The sequence below is a fragment of the Stegastes partitus genome, unplaced genomic scaffold, assembly GCF_000690725.1.
Source record: "Stegastes partitus isolate 25-593 unplaced genomic scaffold, Stegastes_partitus-1.0.2 Scaffold952, whole genome shotgun sequence".
NCBI classification, from domain to species: domain Eukaryota; kingdom Metazoa; phylum Chordata; class Actinopteri; family Pomacentridae; genus Stegastes; species Stegastes partitus.
In genome coordinates this window covers 181,603-207,089 of record NW_007578683.1, presented here as the reverse complement: position 1 = coordinate 207,089, position 25,487 = coordinate 181,603, and the positions used below count along the sequence as shown (strand labels likewise).

The window sequence follows — 25,487 nt, the reverse complement described above, 5'->3', positions numbered from 1 at the left end:
GCTAACAGTGGCAACTCCACTGCTCCTGCTGACTGTAGATACAGATCAAAGACAATGGGGCAAAACAGATCCAGAAAATGTGTATTATAACCCATTGTTGTTGTTCTGATAACACTGTTCTGGACAATACTATATTGATGAGCATCTGAGGCGAAGCTATGCAGCTAGATTCCCTCAAGCGGCCCACAACAAAAGAGCCTGAGTACGTGGCAACGTCTGAGCTGAAGCCAGCAATCATTACCAGACAGCAGCAGCCAATCAAAAACAGGCTGCGGCTGAAACAGGAAACAACACAGGGAAGCATGCCCAGTTTGATTTAGGGTCTGGGCACATGTGTCATTATGAGGCTCAAACAATAGTCTGGGCTGGAATAAAAAGGGTGTTTCCGTTTCACGATTAGTGGGAGACACAATGTAAGTGTGAGCGATGGTGGAGGTGGTGCCTCCCGTCTGGGAGAGTTTACACACAGCTTGTTCTGAGGAAAGAGCTTCAAGTGACACGAAGATGCTGAGCAAAAACACAGTTGGCACAGCATGTCTGAATCAGTTTCACAACATCGAACGTCACTCTTAGTCTCACCAAGTTACAGAATTTCCTGCTAAGTATGACTACGTGTGACGGTAACAATCATCAGGCTGCGTTAAAGAACGGCAATGAGGCTGTGCTGCTGTATGTAACTGACATCTGTGTATTTTCCAGTTATTTCTGACCATACGATTAAAAATATATATATAAACGATGCTTGAGAAAATAAACTCTCAGTTAACAAAACTGGTTAAATTAAATTCTCATTTAATTCTGATCATCTTGCTCCCAGTGATTTTTCTTTGGGGGCGTCAAAGATTCCTCAATGCAGGAAAAATGCCACCACAGTCACATTTCAGCTTATAATAACATTCACAAAGGATCAGAAATGCTGTTCTGATGAATGCTAACCTCCACTTCACAGATATGTGGCGGGACAACGTTGCTATGCATTAAGACAAAAGGAGCATTTACACACCTGAGCTGGCAAGTTAGACTGGTTTAAGAATTCCTCAGTGAATGAACAAAACGCTCTCCTGTTGCTATTTTTGTGTGCGTGGATTAGAAGACAAGAAGGCTGGTAGACCAGGAAGTTAAAGACAACAAACTGCTGGACAAAAAAACTGCATGTGCTGGCCAGAAAAATACACACTGACAACATCTGGTGCAACTGAGAGATTTCAACAGAGAGACAAGGGACATGAGGGAAAGAGGGAGAGGGAAGGAAAAACTAAAATATGAAAGAGGTGACAGAACAATTTTATATCGCTGCAGGGGTCATCCGGTCTTTATGTTACAAAACTCGACTTGTGCAACACATCACGGTTTGCAGGGTAAAAATGCAGCAGTCAGCTGATGGTAATGAAGCTTATAATGTAACTGAACCCAGCGGAGCGAGGAGCTGCAACACACGGGGTCTGTTTGCACTTTTTGGTTTAAATTAACTGCATTAGTTAGAAGCATTAAAGCTGTGTTCACGACTCTGCTGGTTGGCCTCTCATGACCCGTCATAGTCACGGTTCTCTGGTGTAAAAATGAAATGTTGGAAAGCGTGTGGCTGCTGTTGGTCGTATCCCACCCACATCGGAGTCAGCCTGAGAGAGCCACTGAAGTGTTGTGAAAATGCAAAGTCACTCTGGTCATGGTTTACTAAAGCAGTCGTCCGCAAAGCGGGGGCTGCGAGAAGCAAATGTAAAAATAATCAAAGTGCAGATTTTCAGCCATTATTGTTACAAAAAAAAACAAAAACAGTGACTGCATTTAAAATTAAACCGTGCAAATAAAATTATACCCATAATGGGTCCCAGTAAAATCTCATTAGGTGAGTTTGAAATGAAACTAACGAGTAAGTTTGCAGCAACAGTGTAGGCGTCTGCTGCTCGCTACACAAACACACACACACGGCCTGTGAGTCGGTATGTTTGCTCGGTACTACAGTTCAAACATGGAGATCACGTTGACGGATGTATTCTGCTGGTAGCCTGGATTACATGACAATAAAATAACTTTATGGCTGCATGACTGTTGTGTTCTTGTGTGTTGTCGTCGTGCCTGGATTTGGACAGATCTCACCAGAGCTAGCAGGGGCCACTGGTGCTGTTATGATGGGGGGTCGGATGCTGAGAAGTTTGGGAGCCACTGGTCTAAAGAAAAGCTTTGAGGCTCTTCTGAACATCTTGACTTTAACAGATTAAAGCTGAGACGCCCTCAAAATCATCCACCAGCTTCAGTCTTATATGCTCTGATCGGTCCATATAGTGCAATCAATGCCAGATTCTTGTGCATCAGACTGAAACATCTGGTCAATCTTTCAGCAAACAAAAAATAGTAGCTTCCTCTATGAACACTGATGAAGTTCTGGTCAGACTGCAGGGTAAACTTTGCCACCGGTTTGAGGACTTCAAAGTCCTCGTGCATCCTCGAGTGTCCTCCACACAGAGTGGATACACTCCATTAAAAACACAAACTGGCCTTTGCACCGAATTCACGAGAGCCCAAACACAGACTCAGTGAAGCCTTGAGAAAATGCATTCACGTAATCCAGACAGACTGAAAGACACAAAAAGAGAAGTAAAAATGCACATTGCTTCAGATTTACTGTAACAATAAGGATCTTAGCTGAAGGCAAAGAAATTGACCTCAAAGATTGATAGAAAGAGGAAATACAGGACACAGATGGAGTGTTTGGATGTCATCATGTGTCTGTTATTGCCGACCTTTGTGTGATAAATACAACAACTCACACAGCTGTCTACACAAAAGCATCACAAAGCTGGAGCAGCACACAAACACCAGCCACATGACTCAGACGGGTCGTAAAGAGTCCTAATGATTAAACTCCAGCGTGGTAAAGTTTAAAGTATCAGCAAAAGCACAGCACAGTCACACTGATTGTGACGTTTAAGCGGTTTTAAAACACACAGAAATGCAGACAAACAGCCACACAGGTAGCTGCACCGACCCCCCTCACCAGCTGCATGTTAAACTCTCCTCTCATTTACAGCAGCATGACAGCAGAGTGCACACTGAATAATCAGAGCAGCAAACGAAGCTCTCCCTCACCCTCCACCACCAGCTCCTCCTCATCCAGCTGCTTGGTCCAGAACTCCCAGCCCATCTTCTCATACCAGGCCACACACTCCCAAAACCAGTATCCACAGTCAAGACAACTCAAACTGGAAATCACTTCTCTCCTCTAAACTCCTCCAGGAATTGGACTCAGCACGTCGCCCCCCATTGGTCGGAAAGCTCTGGAGGTGAGCAACGATTGGCTAATCCGTGTAATGATTTGCTGACCTGTTTTTATAGGTCGTGAGTATTTTATGAGCTCAGCTAAATGTCTGAGACGGATCACGGGATAAAAATGAGATCACGTGTGTTTAGAAGGTCTTTCACCTTTTGAATCATGCAGGAAGACGGGTTGTGTGACACATAGTGCTGCGTAACAGGGTCAAGTCATAGGTCCGTTTACTCCTTGTTCAGCCAGTTCTGGGAATGCAGTCCTTTAGAAAAGCTCTTGGTCTGATAAAAACTGGCTTATGGAAAAGATCGATTTTCTCTACGGCACATGTAATACTCGAAAAAGGTGACGCAAAGTCCCCAAACTACAGTTAAAAGCTTTTGGTTAAAACTTAAAAATAAAAACAAACAGCTAGAAAAAGCCTTAATATGTGAGAGACGCTGAACTAAAGCTAAAATTACAGAACTCTCAACCCTGCTGTGACCTCAGGAGAACTGTGCTATCTGACCGTCACACAAAAGAGTAAAATAAGATATACGGCACTGTGTATTTAAAGTAGATAAACCACACTCAAATTCCTCTGACAGTGGTGACTGCAAAGTAAAGGACAGAGTGGTGGCAGCCCAGGCTAGAAATATTGTCCACTAAAAGGCAAAGTTGTGACGCGAAAGGGAATTTCTCCACAGAAATAGGATTTGATTTCACTTATCTTTCATAACAGAACAGAAAACAATTAACTAATTTCAAACTATTAAATTAATCATCAACTTTTGGGTCATTTATAAGAAAAAAAGTTAAAATTCTCTGAGCAGGCGAAAGCTGAAGCACGTAAAAACTCATTAACCCACAGGTTCCTTATTTATTAGTTTCTAACTGGTCTTTAAGTTTCCACCATTTCTGAACGTCTCTCAGCGTCTTGACCTCTGAACAACCACAGAACACAATAAAAGAGGATTTTCACCACATGGGACCTTTAAGAAACAAATAAACACATGATTAAAAACAAGATTGAGCCAAAAACAACAAGATGAAGAACAGACAAACGCCCACAAAAAAAAATCCAGCTACATTTTAGACAGTTCAGTGTGCAAAGCGATCCGGTGCTTCTCAGAATAATGTGGGTCAGAAACGAGGAGTCCCCGAAGCAACACCAAGACGTCCCGCTGAGCTCAGCAGTCTGAGTCTCGAGGGGACAAAGCAGAATATATTCATACAAACCCATCATCAATCCTTCACAGAAAACTCTCTTGGTCATATGACTGCCAAGCGTCCGCAGCACGTCGTCTGTTGCAGCACGTTTTAAACCCGGCAGACAGACGAACACACACATACAGTCTCCAGTGACGCCTTGGACCTTGACCTACTGTGGTCTGGTTTCCATGGGAAGGGGCGTCTCGTGTGACCCCCGTGACGCTCGCCGACAACCAACAACAATCTCTGGAACATGCTGCTATCGTGGATGTCATTAATCTGCCACGCTCCAGAATTTAAATCACATTTATTTTCTCAGAGGAAATCGAATTAGCAAGGAATGAGCGCGTCTGCAGTTGATTTGATAAGCTTTTTTTTTGATAAAACTTTCCACACGCTCAAAGAACGAGAAGATGATGAAACGTGGTTCAGATGTTACAGGAAGGACAGCACTTCTGAAGAACTTCTCTCAAGTCAGGATGTGTCACCGCTGACGAATTCTCGGACTGAACCAAACACAAAGTTAAAACTCCTGAACCAACGTGACGCTGAGAGTTTGATCACGTTCCTGTTTACGTTCTCGATGCGTCCTGATGTAAAGCAGAAAACGTCCGCAGGGCAATGTTCTCTATTACACGCGGATTCAATTAAAGCCTTTAATTTTGTTCATATCCCTCAAACTAAGTCACTTTCGAAGCAAACGTTCTCTGGTTTCCTGCTGTTAAACTGTGAGGATCTTATTTTAGCACAAATAGACTGTTGTAAGCTGAGACAAGAAACTGAATGACAATAACAGGGTTTATAGGAAACTCTGATCTGCGTTATTCACTATTTTCCCACATTTTACACAACAAACAATCAGCCAGATGGAGTGATAATGGAAAGCATTGTTTTTCGTCTAACCCTGACCCGACACACCAACATAATATATTGTGAAAATAAGAGGCAGGCTTATACTTTACCCACAACATCTCCTCGGGGGATTTCTAGCCTCATGAGCGATCTCAGGAACAAAAAGCCTGATGCATTATCGCAGACAAAAGCTCATAAGCTCATTTAAGATTTAAACAATCATCGTTGCTCAAGGCTCCTTTCCCTGGTGATGACTGTTATGTGACGGATTCAGAAGTAAAACCGTCCTGAACATATGAACACACCGGAGGCTACTGCAGGGGAAGGGAGACTATGTAATCTGAACAAATCCCTTGTTCCATGTATGAACCAAACAGGAATTCTTACTACGAACCGTGACAGATTGGCAGCTGTTGGGAAAGTCAGGGCTTTAAAGTGTCCCTGGATGGCCTTTACTCAGCTCACGTTCTCTAGAAACCACACGATTTTAAACATCACATTAGGAAATCAACGCAGGAATGTCTGGACCGACTGTCTTGACAACGACTTATCAGGCTGACCTCAGCGTGTGCAGGCTGAAGTTATCTAACCTCACGATAGGGTCTGTCCTGGGATCACTTGTGTTCAGCGTATATCAACAATCCTCATCAAAACATTTCAGGTTTTCACTTGCTTGTGGACCTTAGGTGACCTAAAACTGGTTTTGCATGCTGACAAAATAAAACTAATGATATATTCAAATGCGGGCTGCACGGTGGCTCAGTTAGTAGCACTGTTGCCTCACAGCTAGAAGGTCACCGGTGAGGACACCCGGGATCTTTCTGCGTGGAGTCTCCATGTTCTGCAGCGTGGGTTCTCTCCGGGTTCTCCGGCTTCCTCCCACAAGTCCAGAAACATGTTGAGGTTAATTGGTGATTGTAAATTGTCCGTAGGTGTGAATGTGAGTGTGCTTGGTTGTCTGTCTCTAAGTGTAGCCCTGTGATAGACTGGTTACCTGTCCAGGTGAACCTGCCTTCACCCTGAGTCGGCTGGGATAGACTCTAGCCCCCCATGACCCTAGTGAGGATTAAGGTGTAGAGATGATGGATGGATGGATATATTCAAATGCACCATCCAAACCACTAAACCATCTACACAGGACCAGTTTTCAGAGCTGTGATCCAGTGTTTTGGGGGGAAAAAACAACAACTCGGAATTGTGATTATTTTACACCTCATAGCAACAACTGGGTAAAAAAGGGTTAAAATTAGGCTTTCAGGGTCAAAAAGAGGCCTTTTGACACCTCCTTTATGCCTGCACATGGCGATGTTAAACACATGAATGTCACCTCCAAAGCACATGCATCGGATACAGTCTATCATTAACCATGGAGGTTTGTTGGGAAATCTTAAATCGCTGCGTGTTGGATGGTCTACCTTGTACACTCAATCAACGGCAGTGTTCTTATTTATAAAGTTACTCTTAGTCCGTCTCCTTCATAGCTACAGATCTCTATCTGCCACAAAGGCACAGGATGTTATTGTGTAAGTGTTAAATTTGCAAAAAAGAAAAGCCTGAATCTTAAATATCTGATCTCACTAAAGTAATTTTACATCACTTGGAGGGAGACTCATTCAGGCTGACTCACACTGGCCCTGTTGGTCATCCTCACTGACTTTGACATATATTTTTGCAATTTTATGACACTGTTACATACTCTTAATCGTTACATAAGCCTTAATTATGTTGTTAATTTGTGCAGCTGCCTGTTTTCTCTCTTGCAAAACAGATTTCTTAATCTCAATGAGGCCTAAAATAAAATAGGTAAATGCAGGTTGAAGGTCTTTTCTATAACACAGCCACCTTCTTTAAATTACTGTAGCATCAAAAGCATCCCTTCCTTTATTCGTTTGATCATTCAATCATATCTTTTCTATCTTGTCTTTCCTGTCTGACCATCGTTATACGCGACCACGTGATGTAAACACTATGAAATATATATAAAAACCGCTCCACTCCCTGTAGATCATTATAAGGTGAAGGCACACCGTGTGACCGACACAATCCACTGCCGACAGCAGCAGTACTGAGAGGATGTAAAGCCAATATAACCGGCAATAAAACCATTACTGGCAACAACAATAATCCTCACCTGTATGTTGCTGGTGATAAAGCAACGAACAGATTGAAACAGATCAAATACTCAGCAGTAAAACGAGCAAAACAAGCAAATCTGCCCTCATAACGGCACCTCATAAAAGCAGGAAGCCAACACAATGCAAACAACCTGGAACATGGAAGCCAGTGGGCTGTATGTCCCAAAACAGTTTGGTCAAACTTGCTAAAATATCATCTTGCCATGAACTGCTCAACTGTAGTTTGACTCGTCTGCACTGCTTTATCATCCAAGCAGGACATTCTCTCGGAAAAATCACACAAAAAAGTTCTTCCAGGTTCCATTTTTCTCTCCCTGATACAGTTTTTAAAGTTGTTGTGGACTTCAGCCTCTGGGAAATGCAGCACAATCATAAAAATATATATATATAGATAATACTAGGAGCTGAAACCAAATCATTGCTGGATCCAGGCTGCAGCTCTTCAGCCATCTCTCGCTTTGCTTCAGTATAATATGATGACAATGACGGGGGTCAAGTGATGTCAACAGTCACTTGTGACACTTGTAGATGTTGACAGGTTCAAATATATTAGTGGGACAAGATGAACATCAGAGAAAATCATCACAGAGGACTACACATTTCACATTTTTACATCAATAAAGTAGTTTTGTTAGTCTATATGGCTATAAATGCAGATAAACAAGAGCATGTTTGTGACTTTGCCTGCACGGTTTCATCCTGTCTGACTGCATTGTTGCCGTTATCACCGTGTATCCTTCCTTTCGTCCTTCAAAAACACAAACAACATTCGTGGAGCGAAGACAGACGGTCGGGACAAGCAGCAACACGCTCGCTTCCTTTAGGGATGAGAGGAGTTTAAAGGAACGCTGGTGTTTCTGTAGGAGAACACGCGATGCTTTACACGCAACATAAAGGCAACTGTCTAAATATGTTATTTAACCTGTTGAACACGTCAGATACTCTGCTACCGGGGCATTCAGCAAATGAATGCCTTGCTCAAGAACACACCATCTGATAGGACTCCGACGCCTCCCAGGCCCAAACTCTGCCGGAGCAACAGGTTACACAAGGCTGGCTGAACGATGGCTGACAACGGCTTCATGGCAAAGTGCATGCTCATGAGCAGGAGGGGAACCAACCACATTTTTAACTTGGCTCAAGAGGCAAACAAAATGAGGAAGTGCAGTCAAAACAGTCTAAACAGTGACAAAGTGCAAGCTGGGACACTGCTAAGCTCAACAGTCATAAAGGACACAGCCAGGATGGCATTAGCTCGTTTAAAAGCTGGATGTCTGAACTTTAAACTCTTCTGGCGTTTTGCATTCAGATCACAGATTTTTTTTTTTAAAAACACCACAAAGTATTTCTGCTGTCATCCTAAACTTTACAGAGCAGCTCTGCACAGTGGAGAGCGGCATGAAGCCGGACTTCCAGCGAACATCCTCCTGATTTCCCTGGAGTCTGACATGGACTGAAATCAGGCTGAAGCACAGAACTACCGTCACACACAAATCCTGCACATCCAGTTCTGCTGACTCTCCCGTTTTCACTTGAACCTCTTTTTGGTTATGATTTTCTCTCACAAACCGCCGTGTAATTTTTAAAATACATGGTTGTTAGTGTAAAAACAAGGCCATGTTTCTTCACTCCCAAAGAGCTGACGCAGTGGAAACGAAGGCTTCAGCCCAGCAGCAGCAGCAGCAGCAGCAGCAGCAGCATCCACCGAGAGACAACCTCATCTCCAGCCTTCCTTCCTGATGGCACAAGCTTATCTCTCTGTGGTAATGATGGCGTGATGTTGGCGATGTCACAGTGACATCACTAGTAACCAGGCAACTGATATCACCATCTTTGCTGAAAATCGAAATGATTTTTGCTAATCGTATGAATGCACCAACTTGTCCTGCCACTGAGCAGAGTGGGGAACACGTTCTGGCAGAGATCTAGTTTCGCTTTCTTCAGGAAAACAACAGATTACAAGCCGTGTCATGATGACATCAGCAAAAATCAGGCGACACTTGGCATCACTGCTTTTAATGTGCTGGAACAGTGATGGCTGCATGAAGTGAAGAGGGAATCAGGACGGCTTTAAGAGGAAATCCTTCAGGCTCCAATGTGGCTGCATATGTGACCACTTGCTTGTGAGCGAGTTAAAATTTCTCATGGTTCCATTCATGTGAGCGTAAAATGATCGTTAGGCTGTCGAAACAAGCCGTATTGAAATTAGAAATGATCAAACCCAAAGCATGCAAAGGTCACACAAAGTGACGTTAAAACTCCTCAAAATAAACACAAGTACGAACATAACGAAAGGTATGACCCATGAACAGAATAACAAGTGGAATCAGGAAAAAAGTACAAACGTACAATTAGCTTTCCTGTGAAATAGCAAAAAAAACATTCACAGCTAAGCAAAAAAATTAAATAAAACAATCATCCCACTTGCTTATTTTAAACCAAATATTTCCATTAACTTTGAAAATCAAAAGGAACAAAGTGGTTTCGTGTAATCCTGTTTTATGTTTTTCCATTTTAAAACATAAACGGAGTAGCGAAGCAGCGCACACAGGAAACACATTCCATTTTTAAAAAATCTATGAACAATTAAAATTTAAAAAAAAAAAAAAAAAAACTACTCAGAAGTCAAATTAAACCACCAAAATAATAAACAGTGAAATGTATGACCGCTTTACTGTCAGGAGAACAAGGCACTTTGTGAATTAATGTAATATCTACTTCTAAAACTGAATTTAAGCAGAAATAATATTGGAAGTGGTGGAGTAAAGAAAAAAAAGACGCCACTAACCCAACCTGCCTTATTTCCCCCAACAGAGATATTTTAAAACCTGCTGCCCGCCTTAGTCCTCAGTCTAAAGAACAGACCTCCAACAGGGCTGTATGGTGATACTAGATCAGAGACATACTGGGGTACCAAATCCTGTAATGCCTTGTAAGTAGTTAAACAGACTTTAAAGTCAATTCTAAAATAAACGGGATAAAGAGGCTAAAACCTCAGTAATGTGTTGAAATCTGTGGACTCTGTCTGTAGCTGCTCTGCCATTGTGTTATTTAGGCTCGTGAACAGGCTGTTATAGTTGTCCAGGCGTGATGATGAGTGTGATGAGGGTTTTGCTTAGTTGATAAGTGTTATAATGTGCCGAAGCACGATAAAATGCACAATCCTAGCCTCACAAACAAGGTTATTTCTCACAGTTGAAGCAGCTTTATCTCATAAGAAACTATTTAGGATTCAGGATGTGCAAACTACTGGGAGGCTATCCCAGTATTAGGCACTGGTCAAGGTATTCTTCTTGTTTGGAGGAGGGAAGGAAGACCCACCAAAATAACGAGATAAGACAATATCAGCAGCTGTATCTATGTTGAACGCTGGAATAAACACAGAATACTGTTGATCATGAATCTTTGTTGTTTGAGGGGGAAAAGAAAAATCCTGCAATGCTTTAAATGACTTAGAGACACTTTGCAGGGGAACCAGAGTAACATTTAAACTTGTCCACAGCATGAATTCACCGTATTTCATCTGCTGGAGGTGAACAGGATTGTTAATCAATACCAAAGACTCAGCAGTAACTTTGCCTGGAGCTGCAGGCTTTACAAACAAAACACGTACAAACCTCCTCTCAAGCCAACAACAAAAAAATGACCTTTCATCTTGCTCGTTAACATGTTAGTATATTACCCTTCCCACTAGACTTTTAATTGATCCCTGCTCTAATTAGCTAACTTAACAGGTGTATGAAGTGAACTAATGAGGTCTTAGAGTGACGTCATGATAAAAACATAATCAGAGTTGTTGTTAAAGTTAAATCAATTCTGGTCTCTGAGCATTAAAAGTTAGAAATCAAACCACAAGGTGTTGTCATCATAGCGGGTGAGGTTTGGTGATGACATCAGCAGTAACCAGGCAGACTTGGACAGGAAAGAGTGGGTGCTGGAGATTAGGGAAACCTACGACACTGCTTTAAACAATACCACCAACATAACTCACTTTTAAACGCTGTTTCTATGTGAAGTCACATAAAAATACAGTAAGTCTAGTTGCACGTATATAGTGACTGATTCATCAGACGTATGACCACGACTTGCTGGAAGCATGTGACACACACACTGCAGCTACAGATATATCTTATCGATACTTCTGGGCAGCAACAGTCACACAATGGACTGTGCAAACAAGCACCGCTCACACGCTGTCAGCGCTTTGTTTCTGCTCGCGCTGCTCAAGTTTTCTAATCACCAAGAAAAAACACAGCTTCAGGAACACTTTGAGAACAATAATGAGCTCATTATATCTTGTGCCAAGGCTTTCAATCTGGAGGTAGCCTTGTAGCCACACTAGCATCCGTAGAGCAGCGTTTTTCTGTTAAAATACAACAAACTCAGTTACCTTCTACCTCTACTGTTGACAGTAAAGTTGCCAAAAGTTCAAAAATCGGCAGCTTCAAAGAGAGAAAACAAAGTTTACTGAAGTTGTGCAACGCTGCCAAGCACTGAATTCAATACCAACAACTCCTGGAAATTCTTATGTGATTATCAGAGGCAGCATTCATCATTACTTTTCAACCAATTCCTGATAAAAATAAATGAATTAAAAAGCACTCTACTTTGGCACTGATGGAGCTCCAAATATCACCTGTCCACCTCCCTGATTACTAATAATCGTAGCAGCTCTGAACATGTCATCTCACACGTTAACAGAACTGATGAGACGCCATAATTGTGCAATCAAACAAAGTCCACATGTTGTAAAAGCCAAAACAGTAAACACCGTGAAGTTAATCACATGGTTACATTTGTTTATAAGAGGACACACTATGTAAAGAAACCTCTCACTACAAGGAACACAGATTAGATCTCCTAATAAAAGAGGTGCAATTAATTCCATTTTAGCTGCAGGTAAAGTGTGATTATATGGTCAGTGCATCGAACCTCTTGGTTGCCCCAGATTGATATTTAGACTTCTGTGACTGTGGATGCTCATCATGTGTCTGTGTACATTCACAAGTCGTTAAATAGATAAATTGAGAGAGGAGATAAGGAAGCCATCTGAGTTCAACAGAGGAGGGTCTATACTGCAACTTATCAGGTACTTATAATGCAGTTTTGACATCCTTCCTCACCCAGTTTTACCACCAACAACACCTTGAGAGGTTGGGGATGTTAGAAAGCCATGAGCTTTCTGATTTGGTGATGACAACATATATCTGGACTCCCAATCAGTCTGAACAGAAGAAGCCTCTTGGAACTGAGCTCCAGCCAGTCACAGAGTTTAAACTGTGCAGTCAATCTTAAAAACTTGAAAATGTGAATTAAGACCTTAAGCATGCACTTTCCTAGATCGTTTTTCATTGCTGTGTCTGCAATCGGTGCAAAATCTGCAAAAAAATGCGAACATGCTCCTGCAAAAATACTTTCATTTCAACCCTGCCAGCGTCTGAGCTGGTTTAACCCTTTCCTGGAGCGGCGTCGGAGCAAAGGTACCTGAGCTGAGAGGAGGCACGTCGTCTGTGGTGGAAAAGTCCAGAGTGGCTCCTGCGATGTCCACCATCTCGTCATCATCATCGTCGCTGGGGTGATGAAGGCCGTCGAAGCTCCCGGAGCAGTAGCCGGGGTTTTCCATCCCTTCGGAACCTGTTCGCGACAGCAACGTTTAACCAGCGGTCCGTGCAGTGTGAATATCAGCTGTAATTACCTCTATCACCTGCAAGCGTCCGATGCAGTCTCCCCCAAAACTGAAACATGGTCCCCGAATAACAGGAAATGTCTTATTCCCCCCCAATAAGATGTTGGAGCTCCGGAGATCAGGCTGCCGGGACACCCGCAGCTGCTCCTATCAGCCGGCTCATCGCAGGCAGTAATGACAGCACATCTCCAATTACAGCCAAGTTTTCGCAACCGTTTCCGCTCTTTCTTTGCACTTCTATTCTCGGTTCTATCTCTGCGGTTTTGCAGCGAAAGCCGCCTCGCAAGTGGAAAACACAAGCCGCGGCCGACGGAAAGCAGATTATTAGCCTAGCTTAAGCTGCTATTCCAGTGTCAAGTCAACAAAATACAACCGTCCGGCTAACTTGGTTAAATAATTACCGCGCTTCACCCAGCTTCGTTTACAAGCAGTTTAATGAATAAAATGCCGAGTTACGGCTTTATCGTACCTGTGGAGGGGGGAGAGAAAGCAGCCGTGCAGCTCACTGAAGAAGTCTTGTGACTCGGATTTGCTCCGCCGCCGTCTTCTACTGTAGCTGCTTGAGTCAACAGTAGCCTATGTAAACTTAACCGCTCCGTGGAAACCCTGCGTCATTGTCTGGGCCCCACAAACGACGGCTTTAACGACAACTACATGCTCCAAATGAAGCCAAAAAACACAGTTACTCCGTTTGGATGACAGAATTCTTGAAATAAATCAAAATTCTCTACAATATTTGTTGTTTTTGCCAGTTAAATAACCAAGCTAGCGTCAATGTCGCTAAAATCAGACGTGACTTCCGTTAAGCGGATTAATAAAGTTACGTACAAACTAGTTGCCGTGACATGTTTTATCATTTTATTTCTAAGGCCATATTTATTCTTAATACGCTATGACACAAAACCAACATATGCTTTACTTTTACTGATTAGCAGATAAATTGTTCCTCATTTCACAAAAAAGTAAAATTGAATATTAAAGCTGACAATCTCATTTCCGGTTTCTCCGCCTGGTTTTGGCTAACTTGACAGAGCATCTGGACGGCAGGAAAATTAGTCGAGTTAAGAGCTATCGCTGCTCCAATTGGGTCAGTGGAGCAGTTCGCTGAATTGGTTGTCGATTTTTTTCCCTTTCAAATAAACCCGCATTATAGAAGTAGTAGTAATAATAACAGTAGTATATGATGCATTAATATTATTATAAAATACTAAATCAAACTGCTGTGATATTAAAAAAAAAAAATCTTACAACCTGCCAAAAATATCTTCTAGATCCAGGAACACATGACGATATATTTAAACTTCTCATACTTTTTAAAAGTAGGGTATGGAAACTTGCACATTTAAAGGGTTTAGGAGTTTTTTGTTGTTGTTGTTTTAGGAAAATAATAAGTGAATTGAATAAGTCAAAACTCATCCCAAATGGTTTCATCAAAGCTAACTTTGGTCCTGAAGATTAAGTGAATTTTTCGCTGTTGTAAAATACTGAAAAATATTGCCCCTACAAAAAGTGTGTTGTATACTTCTATTTTATAGTGTTTCTCCACAGAACACGTTTCTTTATTATTATGACTATTTCTTTGGAAAATACACTTTTAAAGCCAACGTTTATATGCACTAATATTGTGGAACGGATCATTTTAAAACGGTGAAAGCGCGACACCTTGTGGTCATCTGTAGTAACGACACGTGCAGACCACCACGTTTTACTGCTGTTTCATGTCTCCAGCTTTGATAAGCCACAAAACTTCCCCTGATGTCTCTCTGTGTTCCTCCCACTCATTCACCTCCTTCTTCTGTGCATCAGTCAGCTCCTTGAAGTCCAACATAAACACTGCTGCCTCCCACAGCGTTTCTGGTTTGAGCGGGTCTGTTTCTCGTCACGTCTTTTCTTTCTTCCAACAACTTCATTCAAGATCTTAGTTGTTAAAATGACACTGCAATAATTATACTCCTCCCTTCGTGTTTTAATTGTACTTACCTGTACTTTCAAGCCCTGGCTGTTTTGCCTTTTACCTCCTCTCCTTATATTCCCATCAGTCCTCTGTTCTTCAGTCTGGCTCGGGCAGAAGAATGCACTCCCTCGCGCCCTCAAAAACACAGATTATTCACTTTTACAGCTGTTTTCCACCACCTCCTCTCTGACCGTGACCTCCTTAAACACTGTTTTCTTAGTAGCACTCAGTTAAAGGATTGATGTATGCTACACTCTCACAAAATACGCTGTACTAAAGCACATTATGCTGACTTTAATTTGATTTCTTTTCATTAGAGCAAAGATTTCACAGGAGATTTTTTCACCAGCACTTAAATCTGCATCTGCCACTGTGGTTTTATGTAGTTGATTTATTTATTTTTTTTTATCTCTGGGCCTCCACACCACCAACATCAATATGTTTTAATGAGTCCTGCATTTAGAGCTCAGATGAACCCCGAAGCGGCAGAACATCAGTATTAATGACACAGGCACTAACTTCCCTTCAGTAAAACTCTCCAACTCCCGCAGAGCTGCTGAATGAGCCTCAGCACTCGGCTCGCCATCCGTCAGCCTCCATTTACCTCCAGCCGTATTTACCCAACCGTCCGACCACATTTAAACAACAGCTTCCCCCAGAAGGGAACACGTCGAGACTCTGAACTGGCATAAAGAGACCGTTCACCCGTCGGGGCATAAATCACAACAGGAGACGTGCAGCTAGTTTAAAATACTATTATTATTATTTATGGTACTTTTTCCTCACACGAGTGTTTTTGCAGTTACAAAAAGGGGTTTTGCAATAAATCAAAATTACACAGGAAATCACGAACAGAAGAAATATACTCTCACACCGGGTCCAACAAGCAACTTCTCTCCTCTCCCGTCAAATCAATGAGTTTCCAGTCAGTCTAGAAAACAGCTGTTATGGTACAAGAACACATTTAATATGTACAAAACAAAAACACAACTATATGCTTAAGTTCAGGGTTGTTTGGTATTAAACACAGCAGAGAATAAAGTGAGTAAAACCAAGTGTAAAACTAACTTTTAGCAAACTTCAAGCTGCTTCTAACCAGAACGTGTTTTATTTAATCAAACATCAACCAGTGAACGGATGAAGCAGGTCCAATAAAGGCGTCTGTGTCTTCAGAGCTGCTGTATTTTGACTTGACGTCAGTAATTTCTCCTTTCAGCAGCCAGAATGTACACATTTCCTCTTACAAATCCCACCATTTCTGGTTGAGCTGCAGGTTTTTTTCTTCATTTTTAACTTGACTCACTGAGACAGGCAGTGCGGAGCTCCTTCAACCTGCCCCGTCCAAGGTTTAGGATACCGGATAAAGCTCGGGAGACTTTGGCAAGATCACAAATCAGAAGATTGTGGGGATTTAAAGTTGGATGTCGAGGTGTTTTGGTGGATAATTAACTAGACAAACAAGAACCTGTCCTCCTTTTTACATTCTGCGTCAGATAAAATCCCAAACTGGGTTCCTAAGAGCTTCAGTGGAAAGCAACTGAATGTCTTTTTGGTTCTTGAAGACGTTTCACTTCTGATTCAAGAGGCCTGCCCAGACCTTGAAAGAACTTCAAGAACCAAAGAAGAAGCTGCTTTCTACTGACACACGGAGGATTACCATCATCTGGGTGACTGAGGACCTACACAGACACCCAGAAGGAGTGTTTTTGTTTTTAAAAGAAGCTTTTAACATGTTGGGAAACACTTTCTGTTCAGTCAAGATGAAGATAAAAAGACTGACACCACTTTCCTCTTCATGTCTTAAATATGAATGTTAGCTTCGCACAAAGGCTGGAAACTCAGGGAAAGTGGTAGACTTTCTCCAAAGCTGACAAAGTTATATCTAGTTTGTTTACTTCCTGCTAAAAGTAAAAACAGGCTAGCTAAACCAACTAGCCGCTGGGCAGGACTTATTGTCTTGGTAAGAAAGCAAACACTCACATTTCCCAGTATGAATTTGTCAGTCAGGTGGGACAAACTTTGGGGCAAAAAATGGAAAACATTTTGAAAACTCTACTCGATGCTTCATGAAGCCAAGTGACAAAAAAACAAACCAAAAAAAAAAAAGCAACTCTTGTTCCACGCAAACCAAACGCACCTCTGGATTCATTCACCGTCAAAATATACAGTAAACTTACTTCCTGGTCTTCTCGTTCATCTTTTACAACCAATTCCAGTCATTTCAAATATTAAAAGCACTACAAATATATATATATATATATATACACACCGTATACAATATAAACATAAGAGTCTTCTGTACAGTTGGTGGCAGCGTAACGAGTCAGCAGAGTGTCAAACTCCACGCGTTACCGCCGCGGACATTACAGTAATGGGGATACATAGTGATATGACGATATTATGCTCGATAATACAGTATTGCTGAACGCAGTAGAGCTTCTAGCAGTTAATAATGCTGCACATTCACAATATTGGCTTTAGTGTGGTTAACGGAAGCACCAGAACAATCCTCCTCTGATTCTCTGAACCAGAAGCTTTAAATACGTAAAACGTGAGCAGTGTCTCAGCGACACATTCGTGGACAGGAAACGTCTTTGGCAACGTAGTGTGATGCTGTTCAGGCTGGAGGGACGTGTAGTGTTTTACAGAACATGTTTCAGGCACTTTACGTGAAGCAGAACACTTTCGGTGGCCTCCGAAGCCGACATGCAATAAAAAGGATTCAATTAACATTGGTTGGGTTTAGTTAAACGACGCCCTCCGTGTGAATCCTCGCTCCATTTCAGTCAGGAAAAACATCCTCCTCTCCAGCTGTTTTACGCACCAGCGAGGGTTTCAGTAATCCAGCCATCCTCCTTCCTAACAGCGAACACGCTCTCTGCTCCCTCTGGAGATGAGCTGTCGATATGTTTCTGCTACATTTGGAGATTTATCGGATTACTGGAGTCTCCAGTTAATGAAGAGAACGCGCAGAGCAGCTGGAGTGAACTTCAGAGGCTGCTGCTAGTCCACATACTTCCTCCTCCTCCTCTTCTTCTTCTTTTTTTAAGGGATGTGTTACGGCTAAATTAGTCCAGTCTTTTTTCAGTTTGACACCTTGGACTTGTGCCTCCTTTGGTCTCCATCATTGAGAGTCTATTCTTCCCCACCGACCTAAAAACCTTCAGGCTGTTTGAGCTGTTTCAGCTGCTTGTTTTGGACCTGAAACCTCTGCATACATGTCTGCTAATCCTTAGAGGAACACTTAGACAGTCTGAGATGCTAAATATGAAGCTGCAGGAAGCCCAGCCAAGAAACAGTCTGGCTCTGAGCCGCCATAAAACAAGATGTCATTTGTTAGGAGGTGAAATGTAGAGGAGCTGGTGGGCGGATTGTGGTACCTTCTCCTGTTTCCCATCTTTAAGTTAAACTAAGTGAAAGGGCTGCAGTAGCTTCATATTTAGTGTCAACAGTGAATAAATGTGAAACTACTCTTTAAGGAACTGTGCAAATCCACGTTACTACAAACATGTTTACCTCTTGTGTCAGCCTGGCGGCGACTTGCTCTGCAGCTACTCGTCTTCCTGGCTCTGAACTCGACTCAGACTGAATGTGGCGACCAGCCCTGCCTCTTCTTCTGTTAGTAATGTCCGTATCCCATCGACATGCCCATGCCCATCCCCAGCCCCAGCCCCAGACTCTCCCTCAGCCCCCTCAGCTGCTCCTCTCCCAGCCGGATCTTGTCCTCCAGCTGCCTCTGCTCCACCAGCAAGGCGGCCTTCATCTTCACAAAGTGGCTGCGGAGGGAAAAAAATAAACAAGTTTAGAGTGAGTCAGACAAGGACTCTGACCTCTGACACCTGAAAGCATGTTAATTTATGGAGCTTTGTGAACTTTAACATGTTTTATTTATATTGTGTCGGACGCTGTCCTCTCTGTCCTGTGCTGTGAGCTACTTGTGAGGTCCTGATGTCCTCTAAATCGTGGCCATTAACATCGTGCACCTTTATTTTCTGTTTTACACCAAATGACCTGTACCTGTAGTCTCTGTGCTGCTCTGGAGAGAGGCAGCGGGCCAACACCCGGCTGACGGCCTGCTCTCTGCGGTCGACGTGGTCCTTCAGGTCCTGAGCCTCGGACAGCTGCCTCATGAGCTGACGCTTCTTCTCCAGCAGGGGGAGCTGCAGGGCAGAGAGAGCCATACGCTTAAATCAGTAAAAAATAAGCCTGATGGTTAATCAATGAAGACTAAAGTCAGGATATATCAGCCAAGGGTCCACATTTCTTCCCTCTACATCCAAAGTCTGTGAACATTCAGTCCCGTATTGTTCCTCAACCCTTCATGTTTAACAAACCTTTCCTCATTTTCTTCCTACTCTGACACAATATGTGCATTTGAAATGTGCATCTTCAATCCAGCTGCTTCTTTCATGGAGCGCAGACTTTGCCAAACAGATTTCTTTGACTGCTTTCCCTCTTCAAAAACAAAAGCAAACAGCCAGCACCTCTGATCTGTGTGGAATGTCTGCACTCCAAGATCACGCCGCACCACAGACACAAAACGAGATTTATGCTGTGTAGCTGTGAAGTCACACCATCACTCTGACACAGCGCCCCTTCACTCCTCCTTCCTCCTTCACCTCCCCCTCCTCACCCTCTCGTGGTGCTCCGTCTCGGGGTCCAGTGTATCCAGTGTGGTCTCGACTCTCAGCAGCCTCCCGGACAGCGACAGCAGCAGGCTCACCACTTTGTCCAGGTCGCCGATGAACATGCGGAACTTGTCCACCTCGTTGGGCTTACACACCGACACCACCATGTTCTCCACCTGAGGAGTGAGGAGTGAGTAAGCACCAATCTGGAGAAAGTCGTTTGATTTGACAGTTTTTTGGGGGCAAATCAATCACGCAATCAAAACTTGTCAACTTTGTTTTTTTCTTTTTGTTCTTTTTTATTATAACTTTTATTGCACAACATATATTTCTGAGTTCCCTCTTCTTCTTCTTCATGGTTGTTCTGTTTCTGCAGAGGTGCAGGACTTTATATTGGAGTGAAAAACGAGCCCAGTGTGAGGAAAAATGTGTTCGCTTAGAGACAATAACAGGCATGAAAATATTTGTGAGCTGCAGCGAATTCGAGTCAAATACAAAACACACAGGAGATAAAGTGGCCATTTTGTGCCCATAAACAGTGAAAAGAAGGATATCACTGACCAAGAATGTAAACAAAAACATTCACTCCAATTGAGAGTAAGATGAAAATGACTCAGCACCAATTTTGATAATTACTTACATGTTTACATCATAAATCAAGAAAATAGCTTCCTAAATGTTTTATATCTTTGTCAACAAAACAGCCATTTTCAGCCATACTCTGACATTTTATAGCTCTAATAATCGACGTTACTCGATCCAGCTGCAGTCATGTATTTAAAGATTTAACCACAAATCGACCAACACAGTCAGCAAACTGAGGGATTTAAGTTACTCCCCGTCCTTGTTGCAGCACAATAAAGGCCATAAAAAGATGAATGAATGAACGTTTGTCCCACCTCCTCTCCCAGCTGTGCGTTGGCTCGGATGTCCTCCTGCAGTCCCCTCTGCGCCTCCCGCAGCACTCCCAGCTTCTTGCGGAGGCTCTCCATCAGCTGTTTCTGCAGAGGAGGAACATCTCAGAATGAACATACCAGCAGCGCACGTCTGTCTTGGCTTTCACAGGAGGATGCTCTTGGAGGTGCGTTAAATCTCAGAGAGCAGCGTTACCTTGTAGGTCAGCTCGTCGTCCTCGCCCCTCTCCCTGTTGTCGGTGAAGTCCTTCATCTGCGACAGGAGCTGGGCCTTGGCTGCCGAGGTGCTGTAATAGGACGAGCAGCTGGAGCTCGCGCCGGACCGCCTGGGCGGGGGAGAGTTTGTTTTAGTTACACAGCGAAATAACAAGAAGGCCGAGATATAAAACATGCACGCAGTCACAAAACCCAGCGACGACAAACACACACTAATAGGAAACGCAATCGGTCATGAGGGATCAGTGGGACGAAAGGAAAACTTGGATAAGCAAAGAAAACAACAAAGATAGAAGAAAATTAAATTGTAGACACGAACAGAAGCAGGTGATGTGAGAAGATAAACGGAAAAATATATAATAATATGAAACAAAATCCACCTGATAGCACAGATAGAAAAGAAAAAAAGAGGAAGAGAGGCAGCAGATCATCAATCCACTGACTCCTCATCTACTTTTAATGACTTGTGTTGTTAAAAACCCAGTAATGATGAGAAATATGAACATAATTCACATGTATTACTGTCTTCATACTGTATAGCCCTCATATATGCTTCATGAACTCTGTGCTCTTTGCTATTCTGCATCTATTGTCCTTAACATCTTATCTGAATATCTAGAATAACACACTGGATTGCAAAACAAGCTTCATGAACACTAATTAAGATGTAAAGTTTAATGATAAATGAAGAGTCGACTGCCTTCCACTTTCTGAATGTCTTCACCCTGGGACAAGTTTTGCAGAAGCTCAATTTTAATGACCTAAATCTGTACTTGTGTGTAGACCAAAAGCTGTGTTTTAAAGGTTTTATATTTGTTTTAAATGTGATTTTTGCATCATACGATATTATACTGATACTGGAAATAATAACAACCATATTGTGTGGATATGAACAGATGGAATTAGAGTAAGAAAAAACAGGGGTGTTGCCCTTCATGCTTGAAAGATCATTCTCGATTTTCCAGGTTTTGTGATAAAAAGATGAAGCTGTCTTAAGTCTCTTTGTGTCCTACGTGGCACCAGCTACCCATCCAGCACCTGTTTCTGCAAAACAGTTTGGAAACTCAACGGAGAGAGAAAAAAGAAATCTGGCTGCGGTAAGGTGCTCTGGAAGGGTTGTGGGAACGAGGGAATGAGCTTAGTGACAAGAACAGTTAGGTCTTGTACAAATCAAATGATCTGTGTAATTAATGCACGACACACACACACACACACACACACACACACACACACACACAGTCACATTCCAGCGCTCAGACTTAAGCCTCCCGGCCTCCCTCTGCTCACCTATCCAAGCTGTCGGTGTTGTGCTCCGTGGCTTGGTAGGCTCCTCTCCAGCTCTCCGTGCCCGACTCTCCCTCGCTGCTCTGGGGGAACAGCTCCTCCAGGCTCAGCCCTTCTCTGCTGCTGTCCCCGGCCTCCAGCTCCTCCTCCAGAGAGCCGCTCTCTGCCCTCGTCCGGCCCGACGGCGAAGCCTCCGAGTCCGGCAGCGTGTCGATGTCCGTCTCCAGGACCGTGACAGGCAGGGCGAAGCAGGGGAGCTCGCTGGTGATGGGCATGTCCTCCGCTGGAAGCTCCTCCTCCTGGAAGTCATCGATGTCCGTCTCCATGGGGACGTCCAGGTCGGCCTCCAGGCTGTGAGCAGGGCTCGGGCTGAGGGTCGTCTCCGATTCTGTTCCTGGTTCGGGGATCTTCTGCTGTTCCTCAGTTGGGAAGCCTCTGTTCATGTGGAGCTGCTGCTGCTGGTGCTCATAATCGATTTGGGTGAAGTAGGAGGAAGGCGATGAAGGTAAAACCCCACCAGCATCTCCATTTTCTAAGACCGGGTGAAGCGCTATGTCGCTGTGAACTCTGGGAGACGGAGTTCTCTCCCACTCGGCTCCAGGTCTCACGGCTGGCTGCTGTTTGTGAGGTTTCACCGTCATCCTGTCCTGGTCTGGACTGCAGCTCACGTCCACACTGCAGAGACACAAACAGAAATAACTCGTCACCTCAATAAATCATACAAGCAAGGACAAAGATAACCAGTGTACATCAGCAGACTGTTATTCCACAATAAAATCAATAAAATAATTAAATATTTATTGACATTGTTGATCCCTAATTCTGCATTCTTACTTTTAAGGTTAAGAAATGCTGAAACAGCAACTTAACAGCAACTGAAGATGTTTTCTGACCCGTAGCAATTTGAGTTTATGGCTAAAAATCTATTAAAAACACATCAAAATTAGCTTTTTTAAACACATTAACCCATTTTTTTCTAATCTTGTGGCAGCCAGGACTTCTGTACTTATCTGACTGAACAAATCAATCATTTAAATCATCCAGTAAGAACCTATGAGAAGTTTATTTGTACAGGATGTTTTGAAATTTAATGAAAATGAGAAAATTTAAAAAACATCAGTATCTGTGTGTACAAGGTCTGCAACAGACGGAATCTGGATCATCTTATGGGACAGTTAGACACCTTCTTTTACTATTTTCTGGCATATCTAGACCAGATAATTCACCAATCAATCAAGAAACCCGTGTTAGTTTTATTTCTAATGTAAATAAAACACTATATACCTCCTCTCTGACCTGCTCACGCCGGTGTCTGCTGCTAGTGGTGGTGGTGTAGGTGGAGGTAGAGACGGAGCAGCCTCCATCCTCAGGCTTCCCTCCCACTCCCTCTGGGGAGGAGCCACCGGTCTGAAGGCCCTCCTGGAGAACATCGGACTGGGCGGAGCGACAGAGAAGGACAGTTCCTGAAACGGAGCCTGGTTCTGATTGGACGGGGCGTGGGAAGATGAGCGCTCCTGGGTTGGAGTTTGGTTGCAGCTGCATCGCGGGCAGCCGTCCGACACCTCGTGCCTCTCTGGAGGGAGGCTGTAGGACCTCTGCCTGGACTCCTCAGGTGGAGGGATGTAGGAGGAGGAGTGAGCCTCTGCAGTGCTGAAGGGTGGAGGGCCGGAGGGAGGAGCAGCAGCAGGGGAGGAGAACAGGGTGTGGTGGGACGAACGCCGGCGGTGGAACTGTTCCCACTTCGGGGGTGGCGGTCTCGGAGGAGGCGGCGTCTTCTTCCTGGTTTGCCGGGTGGTGCTCGCCGCAGCTCCTCCCCTGACGCCTCCTGCTCCTTCCTCCACCTCGCTTAGGGTCTGACTGGTCGCCACGGAAATGGACGGCGACCAGCGGTGGCTGCTGTCGAAGCGGAGGTCGTTTTCCGACATGGCTCTACCTCGGAGCGAAAGAGGAGCCGGCGGAGGGGCGAAGGAGTGTCCGTTGTGGTCATCGCTGCTGCTGCTGGCCGGTCTGGGGCCCCATCGACCCTGATGGAGGTGGTGCTGGTGCTGGCCGATGCTCTCTGGTGGTCTGGACTCACGCCTCCAACTTGGGTAGTCTCTGGGATGTGGAGAAATAAACAACATTCCTTTAAAAAACAAATCCTACAAACTTTGGTTGGAGGTGAAATATTTCTGCAACCTTTTGTGACATTCAGTGATGGACCACACTGTCCTTATGAGGCAGTACAACTGGGTTTTGACAATTAAAATACGAATAATTAATAAACCATGAAGAGGTTAGTTAAGCTTAGCACTAAGAACGGAGGTTATAGAGCAACAATTTAAAGTTTTATGGGACGTTATGAGCTCGATGAGGCAGCTGTGTGCAACTTCTCTGAGGCTTGTCATCACACTGAGGTTGCCAGATTGGTGCCTTTAAAGACACCAAAACATGTAAACAAAAACAACACGCTGTTGTATCTGGCAAATTACACTATATGTAATTACAACACATGTTATTGCCATTACATATATGTATGTATTTAACAAAAAACTTTGTGGTTTTTAGAGGCCTAGTCATATTTTTATGACAATTTTATTTCATTAAACCTTTATTTAACAACAAAAAGTCAAATTCAGGGAATTTATTTTACAAGAGATGGGATTAAACTATTTAAATAAGGTTTAAATTAGGATTAGGAGTGTCATACAGTATCATAAAAACACAAAATATACGTCACAAGTCACAGAAGTCGGCTGTTTTTCCCCTGATACCAGCCTTTTTTTTAAGCTAAGTTAAGCTACGCTAAGCTAAGCTAATCCCCTCCTGCTTCTAACTGTAGCGTACAGACTGACAGTGATATCAATCTCCTCATCTAACTCATGGAAAGAAAGCAAATATGCTAACTTTCCAAAAACTGCTGGACTATTTCTTCTCAATATTCATCACTAAAAAACATACAGTCAAGTTGGGAAAAAAAATTCTGAGCATCAAATATTAAACAGGGAAGGACATTGTCAGACAGAGAACGTTACAGAACAAAAAACACAGACAGTGAAAGTGGGTAAATTAGAGTAAACGTTTCCTCTTCGCATTCCAGAGTCACTGAACTGTTTCAGTCTCAGGTCAAATATGAGTAGAGGCCCGTTCACAAGCCAAGCATGTCCGAAATGCCCCCCCACATGTCAACGTACAGGAATCACCATCCCAGCACATATCATTATGGTCACATTTTAAGCACGGATGATTGCTCCGCACACTTAGAGCTCATTACAGTCAAATCACAGCCAGGCATGACTGAGAGGGATTTCCGCCCGTCGGCGCACAAAGGGCCGACCCCACCTCACGTCTCCAGAGGCTCAGAGACAATCAGACGGAGATGG

General features: G+C 43.4%; 2 protein-coding genes across 6 annotated transcripts in view; both read right to left on the bottom strand.

Moving 5' to 3' along the window:
* The window catches only part of LOC103366517 (H(+)/Cl(-) exchange transporter 5), a 37,294-nt gene extending 23,283 nt beyond the window's left edge, over positions 1-14,011 (bottom strand). Inside the window, exons 1-2 of one of the 3 annotated variants that reach the window (XM_008294272.1) lie at positions 13,599-14,011; positions 12,928-13,077 (exon numbers count right to left, since the gene is read on the bottom strand). In XM_008294272.1, coding sequence (XP_008292494.1) covers positions 12,928-13,066 — 139 coding nt within the window. In that variant the 5' untranslated portion in view covers positions 13,067-13,077; positions 13,599-14,011. Of the gene's footprint in view, positions 1-3,087; positions 3,143-12,927; positions 13,078-13,147; positions 13,335-13,598 lie in introns of those variants that run through there. The other 2 variants (XM_008294271.1, XM_008294273.1) reach the window with 2 other exon arrangements.
* Positions 14,012-15,824: 1,813 nt separating this feature from the next.
* Positions 15,825-25,487, bottom strand: part of shroom4 (shroom family member 4) — a 72,029-nt gene continuing 62,366 nt past the window's right edge. For 2 of the 3 annotated variants that reach the window (XM_008294268.1, XM_008294270.1), the window contains 7 exons: positions 23,410-24,222; positions 22,129-22,800; positions 20,822-20,951; positions 20,611-20,712; positions 19,717-19,887; positions 19,101-19,243; positions 15,825-18,859 (listed from right to left, as the gene is read on the bottom strand). In XM_008294268.1, coding sequence (XP_008292490.1) covers positions 18,703-18,859; positions 19,101-19,243; positions 19,717-19,887; positions 20,611-20,712; positions 20,822-20,951; positions 22,129-22,800; positions 23,410-24,222 — 2,188 coding nt within the window. In that variant the 3' untranslated portion in view covers positions 15,825-18,702. The remainder of the gene's footprint in view (positions 18,860-19,100; positions 19,244-19,716; positions 19,888-20,610; positions 20,713-20,821; positions 20,952-22,128; positions 22,801-23,409; positions 24,223-25,487) is intronic. The other variant, XM_008294269.1, reaches the window with a different exon arrangement.